This window comes from Euleptes europaea, chromosome 2, assembly GCF_029931775.1.
Source record: "Euleptes europaea isolate rEulEur1 chromosome 2, rEulEur1.hap1, whole genome shotgun sequence".
Lineage (NCBI taxonomy): Eukaryota > Metazoa > Chordata > Lepidosauria > Squamata > Sphaerodactylidae > Euleptes > Euleptes europaea.
In genome coordinates, this window is record NC_079313.1 from 113983632 (window position 1) to 114006905 (window position 23274).

Below are 23274 nucleotides of genomic sequence, written 5' to 3' on the forward strand. Positions count from 1 at the left end.
CCAACTGTGCCACAGTCCTTCAACACTACTTTTTTAAAAAGAGGAAAATTCTACTGGAGAGAAGTAAACAGGAAATGGTCCTAATCTTCTCAACATCTATTTACTGTCTTCCATAACACCCTTCCTCTTAAGGAGAAGCATGCATGGTCTTCTCTTCCTCCCAGAAGGCCCCAGGTTCATTCATCCGTTAGAAGGTGACATGACAAATCTTCACCTTCGTTGTAATTGTGAAATTCCTGCATTGTGCAAGGGGTTGGACTAGATGACCCCTGGTGGTCCCTTCCAACTCTATGATTCTATTATTTTACTGTTGTGGTAAACGGGGGGTTGGGGGGGGGAGAGAGACCCGAATCGTTATTTCAAGAAAACAGTTTATTCTGGCAGCTGCGACCCAGAGGCCCTAATGGGCAGAAATCTCTGAGTCCCGATTGTACTTCGGGAGAGATATTTATCCAAATTCAAGATATGACAACCCATCAACATTCAGGGTAAAGCTGATAGCACTACAGACATAGAGGCGCAGCAGTAAAGTAACAGTTTCACCCAGTTCTTGTTATGGTTTACTGTAACCCTCCGTGACTCTTGCCCCGTTACAGCACGACAGACACACAGAGATATCCTGCCCAGCAACAAGCTATTCCCTTGCTGTCCTAATACATTTACAGAAAGGAGAAGAGATGATTACAAATTGCTAAATCAGTGGAACTTCCATAGTCAGGGGAAGTCTACCTTGCTGTCACATTACCCTCACAACAACCCTGTGGCGGTATGCCCGGGTAAGAAAGGGTCGCCCATACCAGATCGGGGAGATCTAGGTTTGGCCCCAGGCTCTTGCTTTCCTCTCGCTTCCCGTGGCCAGGCGACGTGCTTGAAATGGGAAAGAAGAGCCTCCCCTTCCCTTCAGGTCAAGGGGACCCAGCCCTCCTGGGAATAAGGGACAGAGGAGGCCATGTCTAGTGACTGAATCCCCTCGCTCTCCTCCTCGGCCGCATTACCTGAGCTTCTCGCCATCGCGCCGCCTCGCCTGTGGGCCGCACTCCGTGACGGCCTCCTTCTGCCCGTCTCTCTCCGCGGCTGTCACTCTCGGAAGGACCCTCCAACGGCTCACTCAGGACCCGAGGAGGGCGCCCAAACGCCGCCTGACTTCAATATTTCCCAAACGCTACCCTTTCGCCGAAGTCTCTGGCCATCCCTTGCCGCCAAGAGCCCCTCTTCATTTTCGCCTTACCGTAAATGCCGGCTGGGCTCTCTAGAAATGAGTTGACGTTTAATCAGGCATTGTTGTGGACAGCCCAAACACATATTTCCCCCCCCCCGATGAGTCGGGGGGGTGTCTGTGGGCTAGAAGAGGAGTCTAGGTTCGTCATGCATATGCAACAGATGGGCGGGGAGAGAAGCTGGTTATTGGAGACAGCGATGACGGCCCAGTTAGTGAGAGCCAGCGTGGTGTGGTGGTTAAGAGAGGTGGTTCGGAGCGGTGGACTCTGATCCGGACAGCCGGGTTCGATTCCCCACTCCTCCACCTGAGCGCCGGAGGCTAATCTGGTGACCTGGGTTTATTTCCCCATTCCTACACATGAAGCCAGCTGGGTGACCTTTGGTTAGTCACAGCTCTCTTAGCCCCATCTACCTCACAGGGGAAGGGAAGCTGATTTTAAGCCGGTTTGAGTCGCATATCGCTATGCAGAGGAAGGCAATGGCAAACCACCTCTGTTCGTCTCTTGCCTTGAAAGCCTTATGGGGTCACCATGAATTGAATTGGTTGCAATTTGAGGGCACTTTCGACACACATCTTTCTCCTGACACAGTGGAAGAAGGCAGAACTGCAGCTTAGTTTTCTACCAACAAAACTGCAAACTCCCCTAGCGCTTAAGACTGGGTCAACTACCAAATTTCTGTTTGTGACCTCAGCACACGTGTCTTCCTTTTCACAATCTGAGAGGGGGGAAAGAGACAATGAAAATAGAAAATACAGATTTTGTAGTGAAGGAAAGTGGTATGTTACTTGAACAGACACTGTCTCATACTGTCAAAATAAGGCTTGCAGCACATTTAGGTTGAGTTAAACTTCATAACATTGAACTATTGTATTGTGTAGTTTGTGTGTTAAGTGCTGTCAAGTCGCTTGTGACTCATGGCAGCCCTATGAATGAAAGTCCTCCAAAATGTCTTTGACAGCCTTGTTCAGATCTTGCAAATTGAAGGCTGTGGCTTCCTTTATTGAGTCAATCCATCTCTTGTTGGGGCTTCCTCTTTTCCTGCTGCCCTCAACTTTTCCTAGCATGAAACTTTTCCTAGCATGAAACTGCTGAATTACAGTTGATATTCAAACTAAAGTCAATGCATTTACCTGGGCTGAATAAAGACCTTGCATTCATGGCCCATTACCAATGCTGATTTCTCCACACCCATCTCTCCCCTGGACATCACAGACTCTTCTGCATATCACACCTAATCCCATCAAGCCTGCTATTCACATTTACATACTGTTCCTCTACTTAAAGACCGATGGATTCACATTCTAGCTGTATCTGAAGAAGTGAGCTGTGGCTCACGAAAGCTCATACCCTACCAGAAAATATTTTTGTTAGTCTTTAAGGTGCTACTGGACTCTTGCCCTTTTTGACTACTGCAAACAGACTAACACGGCTACCCACTGTGAATTGTCTTTTCCAGTGACTCTTGTCGTCTCGTGACGTGACCAAAATACGATAGCCTCAGTTTAGTCATTTTAGCTTCTAGGGTCAGTTGAGGCTTGATTTGATCTATAACCCACTGAATTTGGTTTTTGGCAGTCCATGGTATCCATACACATTATGCTATATGGGACCTGGATTGGTTAATGGAAGAGGGTGTGTGTGGGGAAAAAAGAGGAAGCACCAGTATTTGCTCCTAACCAAGGGGGAATTTACCAGTAGGCAAAATACAATTTTGAACAGCTCCCCGGACCCGATAATCACCATTCACCATTCACAAGAATAAAACACAAACAAGGTTGGTTCAACAAGGAGAGATGGGTAATTAGAGCAGGACACAATTTATAAAAACCAGAAGAAGAGTTGGTTTCTGTATGCCAACTTTCTCTCCCACTGAAGGAAGAATCAAACCGGCTTACAATCACCTTCCCTCCCCCTCCCCACAACAGACACCTTGTGAGGTGGGTGGGGCTGAGAGAGCTGTGACTAGCCCAAGGTCCTCCAGCTGGCATTTTGTGTAGGAGTAGGGAAACCAATCCGGTTCACCAGATTAGCCTCCGCAGCTCATGTGGAGGAGTGGGGAATCAAACCCGGTTCTCCAGATCAGTGCCCACCACTCCAAGCCACTGCTCTTAACCACTACACCACACTGGTGTGAATTGTTAGGCAACACAATTTAAAATTAGACCATCTCCTCTGATGTTCCTTCACTGTCTCTCTGAGGCCTTCTGCAAGTCTCTCTCAACCTTTCCTGCCGATTGGCTGTCTCTCTGCGGTGCTGCTACGGATCTCCAGAAACTGCAGCTCGGCTCCGCAGCAGGCTACGCTGTTCTCAGTACAGGATGTCTCCCTTCCTCCTCACAAATCTCTCTTTTCCCTAAAGAAACTCTCCTCTCAGGCACCTCCTTGTGGCTCCCTCACACAGAGAAAATACCTTCCCTCCCCCAAACGTCACAGGGACAAGAGCACAGAGTGACATAGATAGAAGCCATGCTGGTTCAAACAAAAGTTCTCAAGCAAAAGGCATGTAGTACATTTTGATAAGGACAAACTAGTCTAATTTGGCTGAAATTCAGAATGTTGGAATATTCCTTGGTCTCCTTTCAACACATCCCTCTAATATGGCTTAATAAAAAAGATGAACACGTGCATTTGGGAGGACAGGAACATTAAAGGAACATTAATGTCCCAGTGTGACAGCAGTGACTGACCCTTCTTTGCAACCTACTAACAGGCATTTGGCCAGTAAGTTTGCCTTTTTGCTCCTCGTTATAAGTAGGAGAAACAAGAGAATGGCCAATATTCACTACACTGGCAACCTCCATCTTCGTATGCTGGCGAGAGTGCCGTTTGTGCATTCTCTGTGGGATCCTCCATAGGATACAACTCTAGAACATCAGCCCATGCCCATTACACTGAGGGGGGAAAGTGAACATTTATAGTCTCTATGGCCTTTATGGTCATAGGACATTTATGGTCTCTAAGGGATCATAAATGAACAATTATGGTCTCTATGGGAAAAATTTTTGAGAGAATGCAGTCGCCTCGAGGGGCTCTGCTGGGAAGTGGACTGCAAGCCTGACATGTAGGATGATTCCATGACTCAGGGGGAAGAGTCCCTCCAAGCGTGGGGGGCAGGCACCTCAGTGTTCTGAAGGGATGGGGGGTTTGGTCACACATGAACACATGAAGCCGCTTTATACTGAATGAGACCCTTGGTCCATCAAAGTCAGTATTGTCTACTCAGACCCACAGCAGCTCTCCAGGGTCTCACGCAGAGGTCTTTCACATCACCTACTTGCCTAGTCCCTTTAACTGGAGATGCTGGGGGTTTGAACCTGGGACCTTCTGCATGCCAAGCAGAAGCTCTACCAGTGAGCCACTGTTTGCTCAGAATAGGGGGCAGAGCACAGCAATAAGCTTAAGTATTCCATGGTTCTATCTGCCCCATTTGAGGAACCTGCAACCCCCATTCCCTCCGAGTGGCAGATAACGCTTGTATATATAATTACCTGTGTATACATAGTCACTTATGTGCACTCGCACAATCCAGAAATAGTGTATCACATAGGAGAAACTTGTTTCTATTGCTGCCTTTGCTAAAAGATCTGAAAGCTACAGCCTTCACCTAAGAGTACAACTATGACTTGGGAAGAGGTACTTTATGGATTTAACTCAGGAAGGGTCCTTAACAAATTCCTCTCTGGAGGCTCAAGGCCTCGTTTCAGCACACCAGATACCCCTTGGGCATAATGCGCTTATGCGGCTCTGATCCTCCTGCTAACAGCAGACGGTCAGCGAGAGGATGGTGTGCACAAAGGAAGAATATGCAAAATGGCACACAAAGTGGTACCTCTTTTTCCACTGACAGCGTCTCACACTCAATATTTGCAACACTGCACCAACTGGGAGCACCCATGCCAGCTTGCTCTTTGGGCAAATAATCTCTCATTCTGAAAGCGTCTTAGATTTTGCTGAGTTCTCATTTTCATAGGACATTCATGCAATCTTAAGTAACATTTGCACATAATTTAAGAGAGGTGTGTTAAAATGCACTAGTTAAAGCAGTAACGTGTTCCCTAAAGAAGATCTCTTTATTGTGGAAACAAAGGAAGGAAATGGTCATACTTGTACTAGTGTTTTGGGAACACCTTGTGGCTAGGATAAGGCACTGTCTACAGCTGGAAGAGGATGAGAAAGAGATCAACAGATATTTCCTGCTGCAGGAATGTAAGAATGGAAAATTCCTTATTCCCTAATCAAGATGAAACAATACATAAAACATTTCATTGCCCCCAAGCTTCACAGAATGGGTCTTGTCTCTTATTTCTAAAATTTCAGCCGGGCTGTTTTGCAAAAACATCTGTTTTAATCTAACAACGGTAGAGAATGATTTCCATTAGCATTGATCATCTATAAATGAGAAGTACTTGGATCGACCAGCATTATAACCACAGCAGGCAATGTATTTAATACCCAGAACAGACTAAGCAATTCATAATGGGCAAGAAATTGTATTCTTACTTATTTGTCGACCTTTGACTGTTGCCCACTCCATACACCACCAGTATCCTGGGCCCTTCTCCCCTTGACCTTACTTAAACACTATATTCTACCATTTTGCCAGCATCCTACCCCACCAATAGGGCCTCCCTATAGCCACTAGTTTGTCAAACACAGGGCACATGGTCTTCTCTAAGAGCAGGGTTGATAGTTACCTAGCAACATCAACCCAGCCATCTCCTCCCCTCAGCCCGGCAAAACGGCTAAATGGGCTCGACTGAGACACAGTTACTGTGCCAGGACATTATCCCACTTGGCTGCTAAAAAGGTATGAGCGATGTATCGACACTGGTTGCCCAGGAAACGAGAACAGATTGGCGACGAAATGGAATGGCTGCAGAGCAGCAAAGCCAAAGGGACAAAAGTTCAAGCACAGGTCACGTTTATTTCCAGAATCTTTCCACAGAACATAAGTTATCGCCTTCTCCCGGGAAAAAGAAGAAGAAGCAAAACTAGCCAGTTTCTTTCCTGACTGCTTTGCATTTGTAGTCCCAGGATGAACGACTGTGCACAAGATCCGATACTTTCCATCAGTAAGTTCAAGAGCTCGTTTTAATGCCTTTCCGTTGGCTCTACTTAGTGGGAGATTCCAGCATTTACCTTTGGAGGCCAGACTGTGCCCTTGTAACTCTTGAGACAATTACCCATATCTTATTGTATTGTGAATTTTATCAGGTTGTCAGAAATAGCCTAATTTGACCCTTGTTAACTAGAGTTTTTAGCCACTCAGACAATTCTATTGTGAATTTTTTACTTGAGGACAAAGATTTTAGTATTTCTCACACTGTGGCAAAGTTTTGTTATGTAGTCAGTAGAGTACGGAAATCTCTGGTTGGTGAAACAAAGTTTTTTTTTTAATCTGCTGGGCTGTAAATAAATTAAAGGAAAAAACCCATCAATAAGGAAAATGACAGAGGGTCTGTTGGCTGTTCAGGAATTAGAAAGCTACGGGGATGGATCAACAGCGATGTTGGTTCTAGCTGTCTGAGGACAGGGCCCTGCCTGTCCTCTCCCAGCCTCATCCCCCACAAGTCCTGGCGGCAGGGTTCTCAAAAGGTGGCTGTGCTAGCCACCTTCAAAGAGGAGGGACACCCCTCAATTTACGGATTATGTTTGCCAGGCGCTTGGCTAGTCCTCCCTTGCTGGGATCTTCCACATGGAACGTTCTGGTGAGGAGGTTATAAAAGGAACCATAGCACACGGCCACCACGGTACAGGTCAGGCAGATGACATTATACGGCATGCTGAAGTCTGGCGTCGGTAGGTTCACCAGCAGCGGTTCTGTGTAGAGGCGTACGAAGTAGCTGGAGCCATCCAAGGAAGGAAACCTGGAGATGGAAAGGAAGGATGAGCCGATGGGGCAGGGCTCATTTCAGACACTGTGAATTATGTGGCACATTCCCCCCATGAGGCTGTACCTCTTCTAAATAGGGGACTGGGGTGGGGCTGTAGGCAAGACCCATATTAAAATCACAAATTAGTTTTCCACGTGGAAAATGTTGACATTGCGAGCAATTTTAAAGAAGCAACAATCCCCTTCCCCCTCACACACAGAGAAGTGGTACAGCCTTGTGACAGCAGTGTAACATGTCAGCAACTGAACCAGTCCTATGTTCTCTGCAATCCCATCCATATAGAACCCCGCGTGGTATCTAGAATCTGAGCCACAACTTGGATTCCCAAAAGTCTTAGCTTTCCTTTTCTCCCTCGGATAACCATGGAGAGTGGCTTGAAAACTTACAGCTCTTGTTCAAAAGACACAGAGGTCAAGAAATGCAGTTCTACTACAGCCTCGCCTGCGAGGAAGAATGACAGAACTGGAGAATGTTAAAAGTGGCCAAGACTCTGCTTCGACATAAACCTCTGACTCCCATTATGATACAACCCTACGAAATAATATAGGTAGGGTTTGATGCCAGGGACAGCTGAACTGAAGCCTGCTGACCACCCCACCTTTATAGCTCCCATGAAGAAAGTGCTTTACGGCGTGGTACAGGTGGGTAGGGGAGGGAAGGCAGCATGGTATAGCCCGATCTTGTCAGACCTTGGAAGCTAAGCAGGGTCAGCCCTGGTTAGTATTTGAATGGGAGACCACCAAGGAATACCAGGGTTGCTATGCAGAGGAAGGCACTGGCAAACCACCTCTGTTAGCCACTGGCCTTGAAAACCCTATAAGAGGTCACCCATAAGTTGGCTGCGACTTGACAGCCCTTTACACACACACAGGTAGGCAGGCTGATGGAGAGTAAGCATGAAGCAAAAATCTGTCTGAAACTGCTTTTTAGTACTCTAGCCACTAAAACCAGTCACTTATTTATCCTGTTATACCCCGCCTTTCTCCCCAATGGGGACCCAAGGTGGCTTACATAATTCTCTTCTCCTCTATTTTTCCCCTCACAACCACTCTGTGAAGTAGATTAAGCCAAAAGAGTATTACTGGACCAAGGTCACCCAGTGACCTTCCATGGCACAAGTGCACATTCGAACCTGGGTCTCCCAGATACTATTCCAGCACTCTTCACCACTACACTACGCTGGCTCTTATCAATCACTATAGAGTTAAAATGTTACAGTGATCTGTCTACTAGTTCTGCTTTCATTTTTAAAAAAATTCTAGCCCTTTTTGTTGTGGAGAATATACCTTTTCACTCACATCTCTGAAACAAAAAGGGTTTGTTTTTTTTAGATTTCCTTTAAAAAACATGGAAGCCAGGAATTCAGAGGATCTGCCCAGACCTGCATGGCCCAGGCTAACCTGATCTCGTCAGATCTCAGAAGCTGAGCAAGGTCAGCCCTGGTTAGTATTTGGATGGGAGACCACCAAGGAATACCAGGGTTGCTGTGCAGAGGAAGGCACTAGCAAACCACCTCTGTTAGTCTCTTGCCTTGAAAACCCCAAAAGGGGTCGCCATAAGTCGGCTCTGACTTGACGGCACTTTACACACACACACACACAGGACAGGTCATTATTATGACATAAAGTAAAAACAAAAACAAAATACAAGGTAAAAACAAAAAGCCACATGGTAGCATGTTAGTTACAACAGGGGACTGGGGTAGGGAAAAATGCAAGAAAGCCGACCACAGGGGAAGCCCTGCTGGCATTGTACAGAATTGGCAGGTGCAGCAGCGACAAGGAAACCACAGAAATTTTTTGGAAGACAACATGTGGCGGCCAGGGGGGACGGACAACACACCAGCCCCACCCACAGAATGCACACAGGGAAAGTTCTCCTGATATCCTTATCCAGCATCTTTGGCCAAGTGCAGACACAATCTAACCTCACTTAACCATGACTAGGAGTCTGAGAGTGTGCTGCAGGCCCACACACTTCCTGGCTGCATTCAGACTACATTCTAGGTACACCCACCAGCAATTCTTACCCATAGGTTGATGTTTTACAGCTCGTCATGCAGAGAATTATCTTGCTCCAGGAATAATAGAAAACATCTGCAGAGGTAGCGAAATACTAATCCCAATCAAGTCATTTCCACCCTCCCCTTCTCCCTATTTGGACCAGATGCCCCAATGCACTCACAGCGAAGCAAAGAGGGGACTCAGCTCTTTGTCTTCCTCCTTCATGGCAATAACGCTCGGCACCAGGGCACTCAGGACAGATGGACTGCGGGCAGAAAAACAAAGCGGTGATGTTACATAGGTTTTAGCCCCGCTGGGGAAATAAGTTGGAGGAAACTGACGCCAAGGCAGACAAACACCGAGGCTGCCTCGCCCAAGACTGCCACGGCCTTACCTCACATAAAAGCCATGGTTGGGGTCAGGTGTGTATTCTGTCCACTTCAGCAAGGCCCGCTCAAACTGGATGTTGATCTTTGTGACGGAGTTTGCCGGCAGCTGAATCAGCATCTCTAGGAGATGAGGGTGCCGCCGGTCCTGAGCGGGCTGATAGTGGATATAACCTAGTGCCAAATAGACATGTGATCATCATAAACCCTTTGCCAACTTGATGGCTGCATAACGGCCCTTTTTGGGACCTGATGACAACTCCCTCCCCTGCCACAGCTTTGGAGAAAACGCGGACCACAATGCATTCCCCCAACAGCCTCCAGTGTCTTTGTTCAAGATGATCTACACTGTTCAAGATATTGTCCCAGTTTCAGGCTCTTATGGAAGAAAACCGAGCACAGACAATGATCAGCAGAGGTATTAAGGCTGCAATCCTTAAGCACACCTATGTGGAACCAAGTGCGATGGAATCAAATGGGATGCTCCCTCACCTGAGTAAACATGCACAAACAGAAGTTTATTATCTACTGCACAGTGTCATACTACACAGGGGGAAAAAATCCTTACTCTTCCTTATCAAACTAACAGGGAATGCCATCGCCAGATGTGCTTAAAGTAACCAAAAAACAAAGCACTATGACATAACTAGTCCTGAACATACAATGCACAGATATACAGACAATTTGCACAGAGGGGGAAGCATGATCATGTTTTGCTCCAGATCAGAACAAAGCAAACACACGTGCAAATTGCATGCACCCAGGCTCTGATGATATGACTGTGAACACTGGGTTGTGCATACGGCATTTTTATGGGCTAGTGCTGGGTACATGCATTGAACATAGCCTTCCTCCATGCTACTGCCTTGCATTCAGATTAATGCTAAAGTGTATTATAAAGGAAAAAATGCATCACCACTGTAAATGTTTACTGATACTTTTCATCTTGGATTGCAAGGGGCTCATCCTTACTAGGTTTGTTTTCCTTTCCCTTTGTGATAATGGTCAGCGTATGAATGTAGAGCCGCAGGTACCAGGGCACCGTCTCCAGCAACAGCACAGGGAAAGCCCGGTATGGGTGTGCATTATAGACAATAGTGCTGATCTCTCCGGTCTGAAGGCCGTAGCCGCTCACGTAGCGCTGAGCGTGGAGCACAGGTGCTGCCAGATCCACTGCAGGAAGGAAACACAGCAGTTAGGAAATAAGCTTCAGCTATAGGTACGGATGCAAAATATCGCTTCCACTCTGATGTAGCACTACCAGGGGGGAGGGGGGGAATAGCGCAAATAATCTTTCTCTCCTATTAGAAGGCAGGATGAAGCTCCAGATCCTACTCTACAGGAAAAGGTCCTTCAGCTACCCCAATTGTATTGGATTCTCCCTTTCTGCATTCTGAACTGGCAGCAAGTATTCAGAGCACCATCTGCTAATATGGATGCTCTAGCCAGCTCCTTCTGTTCGAGAAGACAGCAGTAGCAACTGTGAATCTCTGAACTGTTTATGTTGCCTGCCTAATGCAGTTTCTCCTGAGATCCCTTGGTCTTTTATTGATAATCTGACCAGATTTAACACACTGGTAGCACACACTGGGAGGGGCTGTGGCTCAGTGATAGAACATCTGCTTGGCATGCAGAAGGTCCCAGGTTCAATCCCCGGCATCCCCAGTTAAAGGGACCAGGCAAGTAGGTGATGTGAAAGACCTCTGCCTGAGACCCTGGAGAGCCGCTGCCGGTCAGAGTAGACAATACTGACTTTGATGGACTAAGGGTCTGATTCAGTATAAGGCAGCTTCATGTGTTCATGTCACCACAGGGGTGATCTAAGCTCTGAACAGGAAGGATGCTTTCAAAGACAGTTCTAGCAGGGGGGGGGAAAGAGAGACATACTGTACCAACAATACTTATTGGCAAAGGACTGAAGAGGAAGTCTGCATTAAAGGTAGCAAAGTCACAGATCACTCACAGCCATCTTGTGGCCGCTTCCATTTCAGCTGCATGTTGAGGCTGCGAGACACATTAAAGAGTCCTGGGTCCAGGAGGTCGTAGACTGCATAGGTCCTTCGGCTTCCTAGGACAGATGCTTCATGTACAGACTGGGGAGCTGGAAAAACCTCTAGTGACTCGTTCTCCTGAAAACACAGAGGCACCATACTCATCAGCCATCAGAAAAACAGTCAACCCCTTCATATGCCACTTGTGCTAAATCCATGAACACCTAGTCTCAATGGCTGGTAATACAATACAACTATGCTTTATTGAGAAAACGTGTATGTTGCCTCCCTAACGACCAACTCAAGGTGGCTCAAACAATGCCATAAATTAATAAAAACAAAAGTAAGAATGATCAATGTCATAACAAGCCATAAAACCATCCAGCAACCTGAAAAGGGCATCCACAAAAGAGTCCTCAGGCTAGAAGCAGACCATAAAAAACAGCCTAAAAAATGGAACCCCCCAGTTAAAAGCCTGGGTAAAAACAAATGGCGCAGAGTGGTAAGTTGCAGTACTGCAGTCCAAGCTCTGCTCACAACCTGAGTTCGATCACGACGGAAGTTGGTTTCAGGTAGCCGGCTCAAGGTTGACTCAGCCTTCCATCCTTCCGAGGTCGGTAAAATGAGGACCCAGCTTGCTGGGGGTAAAGGGAAGATGACTGGAGAAGGCACTGGCAAACCACGCCATAAACAAAGTCTGCCTAGAAAACGTCGGGAAGTGACATCACCCCATGGGTCAGGAATGATCCAGTGCTTGCACAGAGGACCTTTACTTTTAAAAAAACACACAAATATTTTGGCTTGGAACCTAAAGGACAATAAAGTAGGTGCCAAGTGAGTTTCAAGGGGAGGGCATTCCAAAGGCCACCACTGAAAAAGCCGTCCCGCATGAACATATGAAGCTGCCTTATACTGAATCAGACCCTTGCTGCATCAAAATCAGTACTGTCTACTCAGACTGGCAGCGGCTCTCCAGGGTCTTTTACATCACCTACTTGCCTGGTCCCTTTAACTGTAGATGCCGGGGACTAAACCTGGGACCTTCTGCATGCCAAGCAGATGCTCTACCTGGAGCCATGGCCCCTCTCCCACTTACAATTGCCACCTCACCTCTGCAGGCAAGGGCTTTGAGAGCAGGACTTAGGAAGTGGTTCTTAACTGGCTGTAGGAGGAAGCAGTCCTTCAATTACCCTGCCCCCAGGCCATTTAGGGCCTTCACGGTAAGAACCATCACTCTAAATTGTGCCTGGATGAAAACAGGCAGCCAGTGCAGATTCTTCAGTTTAGGGGGTGGTACAATCCCTATACCCGGTTCCCAATAACTGCATTTGGGACCAACTACAGTTTCCAAACAGCTTTCAAAGGCAGCCCCACATAAACCGTATTGTAACAACAAAACCTGGATTTGTTCATAGGGTGGAACATTGCAGACAGATCACAATTTTCAGAAACCACTATAGCTGGTATATCAGTTGAGACTGATAAAAAGGGCATGACATGCCCCAGAGGAGACCTGAACCTCCAGCTGTAGCCAAGGGTCCAGTTACAAACTGGCTCCTTCAGAGGGTGCAGGAATGTCCAGGGCAGCCTGACACCTCAACTCTTGAGTGACTTGGGTCACTGACCAAGAGTGAGTCAGTCTTGTCCAGACTGCGCTCCTGTTTACTGGCACTCATTGATCCCAATACCTTCTCTAGGCATTTGTTCAGATCTCTATAGGTTCACCTGGCTCAGGGAGAAATGGAGCCGGGCATCATTTACATACTGGTGACACCTCACTCCAGATCCACAGATTATTGTGAAAGTGCACTGCTGACTTATGGTGTTGACCCTTGTAGGGTTCAGAGATGGTTTGCCATTGCCAGCCTCTGAGCAGCAATCCTGGACTTCCTCAGTGGTCTCCCATCTAAGTACTAACCAGGGCTGACCCTCCTTAGCTTCTGATATCTGACAAGACTGGGCTAGCTTGGGCCATTCAGATCAGGGCACCAACAACATACATTTAGCTAGGTTACTTCCATTCAAGATCCTTCACCCAGACAGAACTGAGATCAAGGCCATTTCAGGATATGGCATATCCTAATAAAGTATTACTGCTTCAGGACTACCTGCCTGGCTGAGTTTGCTTATGGGATGCTAGGGACAGACGCCTGATCCTGACACATACCACAGAGTAGGCAATCAAGGAAATTTGCATCTGGCTATTTCTTAACATCATACTATTCCACCATTATCAGAAAACAGCTGAATGGAAAAAAAAACTTACCTGGCCTTTGCTTGAAATGTCAACATAGATCTTGCTTTGAGACGCCAGGGGACACGCTTCAGTAAGAGTGCGAGAGAAAATCTTTAAAAGGGTCCAGTCTGCGGTGGAAGATGGACACAAGAGGTCACCAGCACAATAAAGAGGGGTAGCCACTCAAGAGACGGAATTCTCTACAGGGCAGGTTCGAGTTACCTCTTTTCCCTTGACCGGAGGCAAAGCTGTCGAAAACAACTGTGAGGGTCTGTCTGAGTTCCCACGAAGTGCTTAGGCAAGCAGCATCCTAAGAAAGAAGGCCAGAAGGAAAAGAAAAACCAAGAATTTTAAGAAAATACTACAAAAACCACAATGAAGTGCCTTGCTGGAGCAGACCAAGTTCCTGTTCCATGCAGTGGGCAATCAGTTGCCCTGGAGGGCCAACAAACAGGAAACTGCTATCAAGGCTTTCAATTGAGGTTGCCTCCTGGCACTGGTACTCAGAGATTTGCTGCCTCTGAATATGGAAGTTCTCTTTAGTCTCCATGACTAGTGGCCACTGATGAACCTCCCCTCCATGGATATGTCCAACCCTTTTTAAAGCCATTGGTGCTTTTGGCCATCGCTACATCCATGGCAATAAATTTCACAATTGAATTAATCATTAGAAAATCACATGAACCACAGTATTAGAGCACCAATTTAGCAAATACAAAACAGATGTCCTTCTAAATCACAGTGTTTACACGCTCTGGTCTAATATTTAGTTAATGTAACCTTTTTCAGCAGCAAGCCACCGCAATTTCCATTCGAACGACCTGGGAACACAAATCAGTTACAAAAGCTACTTTTCTTAACGATTCTAAAACAATGGGTAGATTTCAAATGCTGTGGATTTTTTGTAGCAAACATCATGTTCCCAATAAAGGGCCTAATCTTAAGCAAACAGACAAAAAACAAAATCAGAAGAGGGGAAAGAGAGGGATTTTCTCTATCCTAAAGGTGTTTTAAAGGAAATATTCCAGAGCAGAAGCAAAGCAGAATCAGAATTATATGAATTATATGTGTCACCCGAAGTCAGTGAAGGTGAGGGACACAGAAACGGTGTGGGATCCATCCCGCTGTTTTGCTCAATCTTGCCCAATTCCTCCCCTTACTACAGACTCCCCTTACATCAAAGTCAGACTCACCCTGCAGATGGGACGGATGTGCACAGCTTGCGAATGATAGCTGCTGTGGAAGAGGCGCTCAGCCTTCAGCAACACAGCCAGGCCAGCCTGGGGTGGGGGGAGAGGAGAGAGTAAAGAAAATATGGCTAAAAATCTACTGCAAAGAATCCCCCCAAACAGATCAGTGACTTAAGAAACCACATACACTTTGGGAAAGAAAACTCTCTCCCTCGCAACTACTTGCCCTAACTGGGAAGGAATCAGAACCTCCTTAACACTAGCACCAATCATCCAAAAATATTTGACCACATGAAGTTGCCAGACCCTTAGGCTCTCAAGGTTGGTATTGCCCACTCTGACTGGCAGCAGCTCTCCAAGGTTTCAGGTAGAGGTCTTCCATGTGACCTACTGCCCAATTCTTTTAGGCGGAGACTCCAGGGACCGAACTTAGGATCTTCTGCATGCAAAGCAGATGCTCTGCCACTGAGCAATGGATCCTTCCCAACAGGACAAGGGAATTCTGGGTGACAGCATGTGGTGGTGGCGACCCGAGGAGCAAAACATGCAATGTTACAGGCTCCAAGTTCACCTTTGAACTGCAGGGCAATAGCTTCTTCCAGGGTGTGAGATTCTCAGTGCAGACAACTTCACGAGGCAGGACAGCGTAGCGTAGGAAGCGATGATCTGTAACTGAATGAAGGGACAGAGGGGTCAGAAACCTTGCAGCCAGTCAGACATGTGCATAGAAGCACTCAAGTGTGCAATATGGTAACCACACATTGAATGAAAGTGGCATCTGCCAGGCTTGCAGAAAAGCCATGGCCAGCTCCCTTTATTCCTTGGCGTAAAAGGGAAGGGAGTGGTGTCAGACCATCAAATATAGCCCAGGGTTGCTCAGCAGCTATATCAGCCCAGGTGGATTAGCCCAAAAGTCCTAGACCAGCAGCACTGAATTAGACTGTAACTCTACTTAAGACTGCACTGTAATACATACAAAGATTTACAAAGTAGCTACTCATAAAAACAAAATCAATTAGCACATAAACTATAACAGGTAAAAACTTCCACCAGCCTAAGTTATCCTTTCTTCCCTAGAGCCAGCCCAAATAATCCTTATCGCACTTCCAGGAAGAATCTCTAAAAACTATCATCCCCAATTATAACGCCCCCCATGCCAATCCTCCTATCTTGGGCGGCACCACCTGCAGTTCACACACTTCCATCACCCTCCAAGCTCACTTACTAGCAGCGCATCATGTAAGGAATGAGCACAAACAGCAAATAAGTGCTACTCTTTGGTGTGAAACAAGCCCCTCCATGCCAGCACAGCAGGCACGCGCACACCCACTCACCATTAGCCAATCCCAGAGGTTTGAAGGATGCTGTTGGAATTACTGTGTTGGTGGAATCAATGAAGTTCAGAGAGGCACAGAATATCCCTGAGAGAATGTTACTGAGATCTTTCCAAGCCTTGTCGACACTGGAAAATAAATACCTGGATCTGTGGAAGGTGTACCCCAAACTGATGTTTGTTTTTAACAAAAACTGCTTTTAAACTGCATTGTCAGATTTTAAATGGGGATTGGGGTTGAACATTACTTTGAATACCATTTTGTTGGTGGAAATTCTATAATATACACAAACACTTTAAAATAAATATGTATTGGATAGCATCGCCTTCATCCCGGTGTCAATATTTCAGAACACCGTAGCAGTGATACGTAGCAGTGATACGGAAGTTCACATTCCTAATAAACAAGAATTTGTACAAACACAGCTCAGAGATTACAAAAGCCACCCGGCATCTAATAGCTGGGGTTCCCAGATGTCACAGTGGGTCTCCAAGTGCTAGAGATAACACTGGCCTTTTGAAGGCGCTCTGAAGTCATCCTTGGACCAAGTTGCTAAATAAAGAAGAGGACCTGAGACATTATTGGAACTGGAGTTTTAAGACAAACCAAAGCCACTTCTGTACATGAAAGCAGTATCAATGCTGCTTTTATGAAACAGGCTTTTGAATGCCACCTTGTCTGTGCAGATTAGCTGGATGGTTTTTAAGCCTTTTAAGGAAGCCACAAGTCTTCATGAATCTTGCTACCTATCTATATAATAAAATCAAGGAAGGAGGAGAAATTAGCCATAGTCCATAAAATAAATAAATTCCTTGCTGTGAAACAAACTGTTGTTTTAGGATCAACGCAGCATTTGCATGGAACACTGGAAGTTCTGGGCACATATCTGAAGCCTACAACCTTCAGGTTTAACGTCAAAAATGTAGGCCCAGCATTATTCATTGGGATATTCTAAGTCTGCAACAGGTAGTTTATACAGAACTGCATTGGTCTGTAGTGACATTCATGAGATTATTCACAAGGGTCACTTCACATGCAATTTATTTATTTATTAGACTTCTACCCAACCTTTCCCAACCAAGGTCAGGCTCAAAGCAGCTCACAAATTTCAAAAACAAATATTAACAGCCCTCATATATTTCCCCTTAATTACTGTGAGGGGACTGATCAACCAACTACGAAGCATCATCTCCGGCACTTACTCAGCAACAGACTCTTGAAACCAGACCCAGAGTTCAGCTCCAGCAGGAGCTTGCAAGTATGGCTGCCCCCAACTCCGTGTTCGCCAGAAGCCCTGAGTAAGGGAGAGATGCAACTCGCGCACTGAATACTTGGAGATGAGCTGTCCCAGAACCTTAGGGAATAGCCTGTAGTGAGAGACTGGGAGAGGTAGGGGGGGAAACAGGAGCATTGAGACAAATCTTGAAGAAAAGCTCCCCTCCCTTTCAACCCCACACTGCAGCCCAATCCTAGGGTTCAGCTAAAGTCAGTACATTCCTAGTCATGCACATATAAGTCAGTTGCTTTCCCATCCCTCAGCCTGCCTAGCCACTTGCCTCTCCTTTACTCTGCACATGGCTGCTTGGTGCTGGTTTCACATTCAATCTGTTAACCCGTTTCCTGCCCCAGTGGGTCTTGCTTGCGTTACTGCTGTCTGAAGATACGTTACCCTTCAGACACAGCTTTGCTTCCCATTCCTGGCCAGCACTTCATGAACTCTCCCAACTGCCAAGATACATGAATCCCCTTCCCCAGACAGCGCAGCAACCATGCTTGGCCAGTATGCAAAAAGATCACTCTTTGTCAAAAAACCTCTTTTGGACAGGCAGTCATGGTTAGTGTATTGGACTAAGATCTAAGAAACCCAGGTTTGAATGCCCACTCTGCCATGGACACTTGCTGAGTACCCTTGGGTCGGTCAGTCACATGCACCCTCTCAGTCTAGTCTACCTCACAGGGTTGTTGGGAGAAGGGAAGGATATTGTAAGCCACTTGGGATCATCACTGGGGGAAAGGCAGGGTATAAATGATGTAAACGAACAAGCAAACCTGTTTTGGAGAATGGCCCACAAGAACAGCAAAGACGCCTTGTGCACTCAGCTTTTTTGGTATTCTTGCAATTTGAGTGTGCGTGGGGGGGAAGCACCTCTGCTCCATCTTAGTAAGTGCTGCACATACATTACACCTTCTAATGCCCTATGCATATTTATTCAGGAATAAATCTCACTGAGTTCAACAGGGCTGTAACCTGACTTGTGTTTTGAAGCATAGCCGTCCAGATGCGCACGACGGGGGTCTGATGCTTGCATACTGGATAGGAAGCTAATTCGCATCACGACCTAACATCCCTCCAAGCTTTTTGGAGTCAGAGCTTACTTCGCTGTCACACCTGTTTAATTTTCCTTACAAGTATGGGATTGCATCTTCGATCTGGCGTTTAAAGCACGAGATCCCTCCTTTTGGGCTTTACCACATAAAGCACAAACGTTAAAGCACATTTCAGTAGCACCTTAAAGACTGACAAAATATTTTCTGGCAGGGTGTGAGCTTTCGTGAGCCACAGCTCACTTCTTCAGAGACAGCTAGAATGGCATTCTAGCTGTCTCTGAAGAAGTGAGCTGTGGCTCACGAAAGCTCACACCCTGCCAGAAAATATTTTTGTTAGTCTTTAAGGTGCTACTGGACTCTTGCTCTTTTCTACTCCTGCAGACAGACTAACACGGCTACCCACTGAGAGTTAAAGCACATTACCCTGCACCGACCAGCAACCCCACACAACAACCCCCTCCAGCTGCCTCGCCCCGCCCAACAAGGCCGCCACCCAATGGCCCCTTGACTCGCTGCACTAAGCCCCGCCCTTCCCCGGTGGCCACGCCCCTTACCGCCCTCCCGCTGCAGGTCGGAGTCCCAGCGCGTCCGGAACTGGAAAGTCGCGGCCAGGTCGCCGGAAGGGAGGGGGCTGAGCAATAACTCCTCCCGCAGGGCATCGCGGAGGGGCTCGGCCGCTCTCTCCGCCGGCGCCAGGAGCAGAAGCCCCAGCAGCAGCGCTTGGGCCTGCTCCATCCCTTCCGCCCGTGCCGAGGCTAAGCTCTTTCACGGCTTGTTTGGCCGTAGCCAATGGAAAAGGGGAGCGGGTGCCTGTGCTCCCGCCTCCATTCTCCCGCCAACCAATAGCGAACTGGGTTCTGAGACGCCGGTGGGGTTCGGGCTGAGCCGCCGACGCGCGCAACGCCTGTCGGGAAAATTTCTAACCGTCGTTCGTCACATGAGTAGGCTGGCCAGGTCCCTCTTCGCCACTGTTTTTGGGGCGGAGCCTGAGGAGGGCGGGGTTTGGAGAGGGGCGGGACTTCAAGGCCATAGAGTCCAATGGCCAAAGCGGCCATTTTCTCCAGGGGCACTGATCTCTCAGCTGCAGATCAGTTGTAATAGCAGATCTCCAGCTAGTACCTGGAGGTTGGCAACCCTGCTGCCAGCCAGACAACCAAAGCAGTCTACTTTCAGTAATAACTATGGAATCCTGTACCATGAATGACCACTAAGATTGGCTTCCACTTCCACGAAAATAGTGTCAGATTATTCATTATATCTGATGCAATTTACTAGTAATTGATGAAAATTATGTCTATTGTGCGTTTAAAACTCCAACCCAACGTTCTTTACTGATCCAGCAGGTCAACTGGGACCCAAAGTAAGTCACAGAAATGAAAACAAACAGACAAAAAAACAAACCTTGAGAGTTTCATTGAGGGTGACACCAGCTGCAAAGGAAAAAATACACTTCATTAAGTATTTCCAGTGGGCTGCGGAGGAATAGAATAGCAGCAAAGACACCAAGTAGAACAAAAATTACGAAAACAGAATTTTGTCAGTTTCATGCTATACACCCCAACACCTTCAACTAGGGTTGCCAGGTCCCTCTTCACTATCTGCGGGAGATTTTTGGGGCGGAGCCTGGGGAGGGCGGGGTTTGGGAGGGGAGGGACTTCAATGCCACAGAGTCCAATTGCCAAAGCGGCCATTTTCTCCAGGTGCACTGATCTCTGTCGGCTGGAGATCAGTTGTAATAGGAGATCTCCAGCTAGTACCTGGAGGTTGGCAACCTTAAACATGAGGCTGATATGCTGTTAGGGGAAGAAGCCGTATGTGCTCCCAAACAGAAAAGTGATAACAAGCTTTCAGATGGCAATGTATTCTTATGCCAACGGTATGGTTAAAACAGGGACCTTATTTGAAATAGCACCTAGGTAAGCAAAGCGCTTTATCAAAGTTTTGTTGCTTTTAATTGCCAGTTAATGTTCAAATTGTACTTTAAATCCCTTCCGAATTCAATTTCTTCTTATTTGTTTAACAGCCTACTGGCTTTATTTTTTAAAAGAAAAGTGGAGACACTGGTATTGGAAGTGCCCTCCTTTGGCATGTGACGGGACTGTGGGCAAGGAGCTACATGGTTTGATAGCAGGGAGAAAAGTTTTGGGTGTTGTTGTTTTTTTAAATGAGCCTAATGGCATTGTAAAGACCGGCAGTTTTTACAATGCCATCCTAAGCGGGTATGTTTACTCTGAAATAAGTCCTACAGAGTCTGTTGCAGCAGAAACAAAACGAAGACTTGTGGTACTTTAAAGTACCTATTACTATGTATGGGTGTGAAAGCTGGACAGTGAAGAAAGCTGATAGGAAGAAAATAGATTCCTTTGAAATGTGGTGTTGGAGGAGAGTGTTACGGATTCCGTGGACTGCCAAAAAAACAAATCACCCCTGAACTGACCCTAGAAGCTAAAATGACTAAACTGAGGCTATCGTATTTTGGTCACATTATGAGAAGAGTCACTGGAAAAGACAGTCATTCTAGGAAAAGTTGAGGGCAGCAGGAAAAGGGGAAGACCCAACATGAGATGGATTGACTCTATAAAGGAAGCCATGGCCCTCTGTGTACAGTTCTGGTCACCACACCTAAAAAAGGATATTACAGAGCTTGAGAAGGTGCAGAAAAGAGCAACCAAAATGATTAGGGGACTAGAGCAACTGTCCTATGGGAAGTGGTTAAGACGCTTAGGGTTGTTTAGCTAGGAAAGAAGGCGGCTAAGAAAAGACATGATAGAGGTCTATAAAATTATGCATGGTTTGGAGAGAGTGGACAGGGAGAAGTTTTTCTCCCTCCCATAATACTAGAACACGGGGTCATCTGCTAAAGCTGGAGGGTGAGAGATTCAAAACATAAAAGGAAGTATTTTTTCACACAATGCATAGTTAAATTGTGGAACTCCCTGCCCCAGCATGTGGTGATGGCTGCCAGCTTGAGGGCTTTAAGAGGGGAGTGGACATGTTAATGGAGGAGAGGGGTATTCATGGCTATTAGTTAGAATGGATACTAGTCATTCTGCATACCTATTCTCTCTAGTATCAGAGGAGCATGCCTATTATATTGGGTGCGGTGGAACACAGGCAGGATGGTACTGCTGCAGTTGTCTTGTTTGTGGCTTCCTAGAGGCACGTGGTTGGCCACTGTGTGATCAGACTGCTGGATTTGATGGGCCTTGGTCTGATCCAGCAGGGCCTTTCTTATGTTCTTAGCTTTGTAGGGTGCAAGCTTTTTAATAAAAAGTATGCCTGGCATTCACTACAGGGCTAGATTTAATATCAGTTTCCCTACTAGCATTCAAACATCAAGCTGAGCATCGATATAAAGGAAAGGTGAAAACATGTTGCTGTGATCTTTATCCATTTTTTAGCAATGTGGTGGCTTGGATAGGCTAGTAACTCTTGAAGCTGCAGCATTTAAAAGTCCTTCATTACCTTCTCATGACTGGGACTTCTCCCATTGTTCCTTGGTACTACTACTACTACTATCATGTTTCTGGGGTCAGAATACACATGAAGCTGCTTTATCAGACTATGGGCCTATCAAAGTCATTGATTACTGAGAGGAAGTGACTTTCCAGGGTCTCAGGCAGAGGTCTTTCACATCACCTACTGCCTAGTCATTTTAACTGGAAATGCTGACAACTAAGCCTCTCTTGCCATGAAAACCCCCAAAGGGGTCGCCATAGGTCGGCTGCGACTTGACGGCACTTTACACACACACAAGCCTGGGACCTTCTCCATGCAAAGCAGATGCTCTGCCACTGAGCCTGGGCCCCTCCTTTTGACAAGGGTCTCTTGATAATTATAATACTTATTTAGAGTTGCAACAAGCCTGGAGAAAAATGTTCTGTCCCTTTAATACAGGCTTTATGTGTGGAGATGGACAGGTGAAGCTTTTTATGACATGGAGATAAATAACATCAGCTGGCAAATAACATGACTAAGCCCTGACTGAAGAGACAGAACATTTCTTTCTCTAGGCTGTTGGGAACCCTAATGATATTCGCATGGAGATGTCAACCATACCCTGTAGTTAAAGAACTAACTGGATTGTTTTGCTTTGAAATCCACAGCTGCTGCTCTGAGACACATCCTGACCTTGGTCAGCTTTTCTTGGCTTGGAGGGGAAGGTTTTGCAGACCTTGGCATCTGTTTAGATTCCCGTGGAGTTTAAGAGGCTTGAGCTGATCGAAAGTTCTTCTTTATCAGCACTTTTGAAATGTCTGTTCTCTTGTCAGTGGCATTTCTGTGCCAACGTGAAATAGCATCTCAGCAGGCCTGTCCAGGAGATGCATTTAGCCCAGCGTTCCCAGATTGCCCCAAGGGCCGATTGTGCGACGCTTGCACAGGCTTATCAGATATTGCCAGACAGTCAATACATTTGTAATTATTTTTCATGGTGAGTTGAATAAGTCTCCATAATAGATCCAGCCTGGCGAGTGTACGAATGAGGACATCGGAAATAAAAAGCGGAGTGAAGTACAAAAAGTGGAGGTATAGGTGATTTGGAGAACTGGAGATCAAAGTCAGTTACTCACATTGCTCCCGCAGAACAGAAAATATCATAGTGTTATTGGTTCTTGTAGGTTATCCGGGCTGTGTAACCGTGGTGTTGGAATTTTCTTTCCTGACGTTTCGCCAGCAACTGTGGCAGGCATC

The 23274-nt window shown here is 46.5% G+C and overlaps 1 protein-coding gene across 1 annotated transcript; it reads right to left on the bottom strand.

The window, feature by feature from the left end:
• Positions 1–6770: 6770 nt before the first annotated feature.
• Positions 6771–19317, bottom strand: PIGT (phosphatidylinositol glycan anchor biosynthesis class T). Its single transcript, XM_056844149.1, has 12 exons — positions 19137–19317; positions 17457–17634; positions 16255–16382; positions 15492–15592; positions 14924–15010; positions 13953–14040; positions 13761–13858; positions 11467–11632; positions 10476–10676; positions 9512–9677; positions 9299–9382; positions 6771–7087 (listed from the first exon to the last, which is right to left on the bottom strand). Exons 1-12 carry the CDS (start codon positions 19315–19317, stop codon positions 6835–6837), a joined length of 1731 nt encoding a protein of 576 aa, XP_056700127.1. The 3' UTR covers positions 6771–6834.
• Between the last annotated feature and the right edge of the window lie 3957 nt (positions 19318–23274).

Excerpts from the sequence above, each read along its gene's own strand:
- PIGT (XM_056844149.1), bottom strand. The coding sequence starts at position 19,317 with ATGGAGCAGGCCCAAGCGCTGCTGCTGGGGCTTCTGCTCCTGGCGCCG. Across the intron at positions 13,859-13,952 it reads CTCCGGTCAAGGGAAAAGAG|ACTGGACCCTTTTAAAGATT; the intron begins GTAACTCGAACC and ends CTTCCACCGCAG. Across the intron at positions 9,678-10,475 it reads GGGAAAGGAAAACAAACCTA|GTTATATCCACTATCAGCCC; the intron begins GTAAGGATGAGC and ends ATTTGGCACTAG.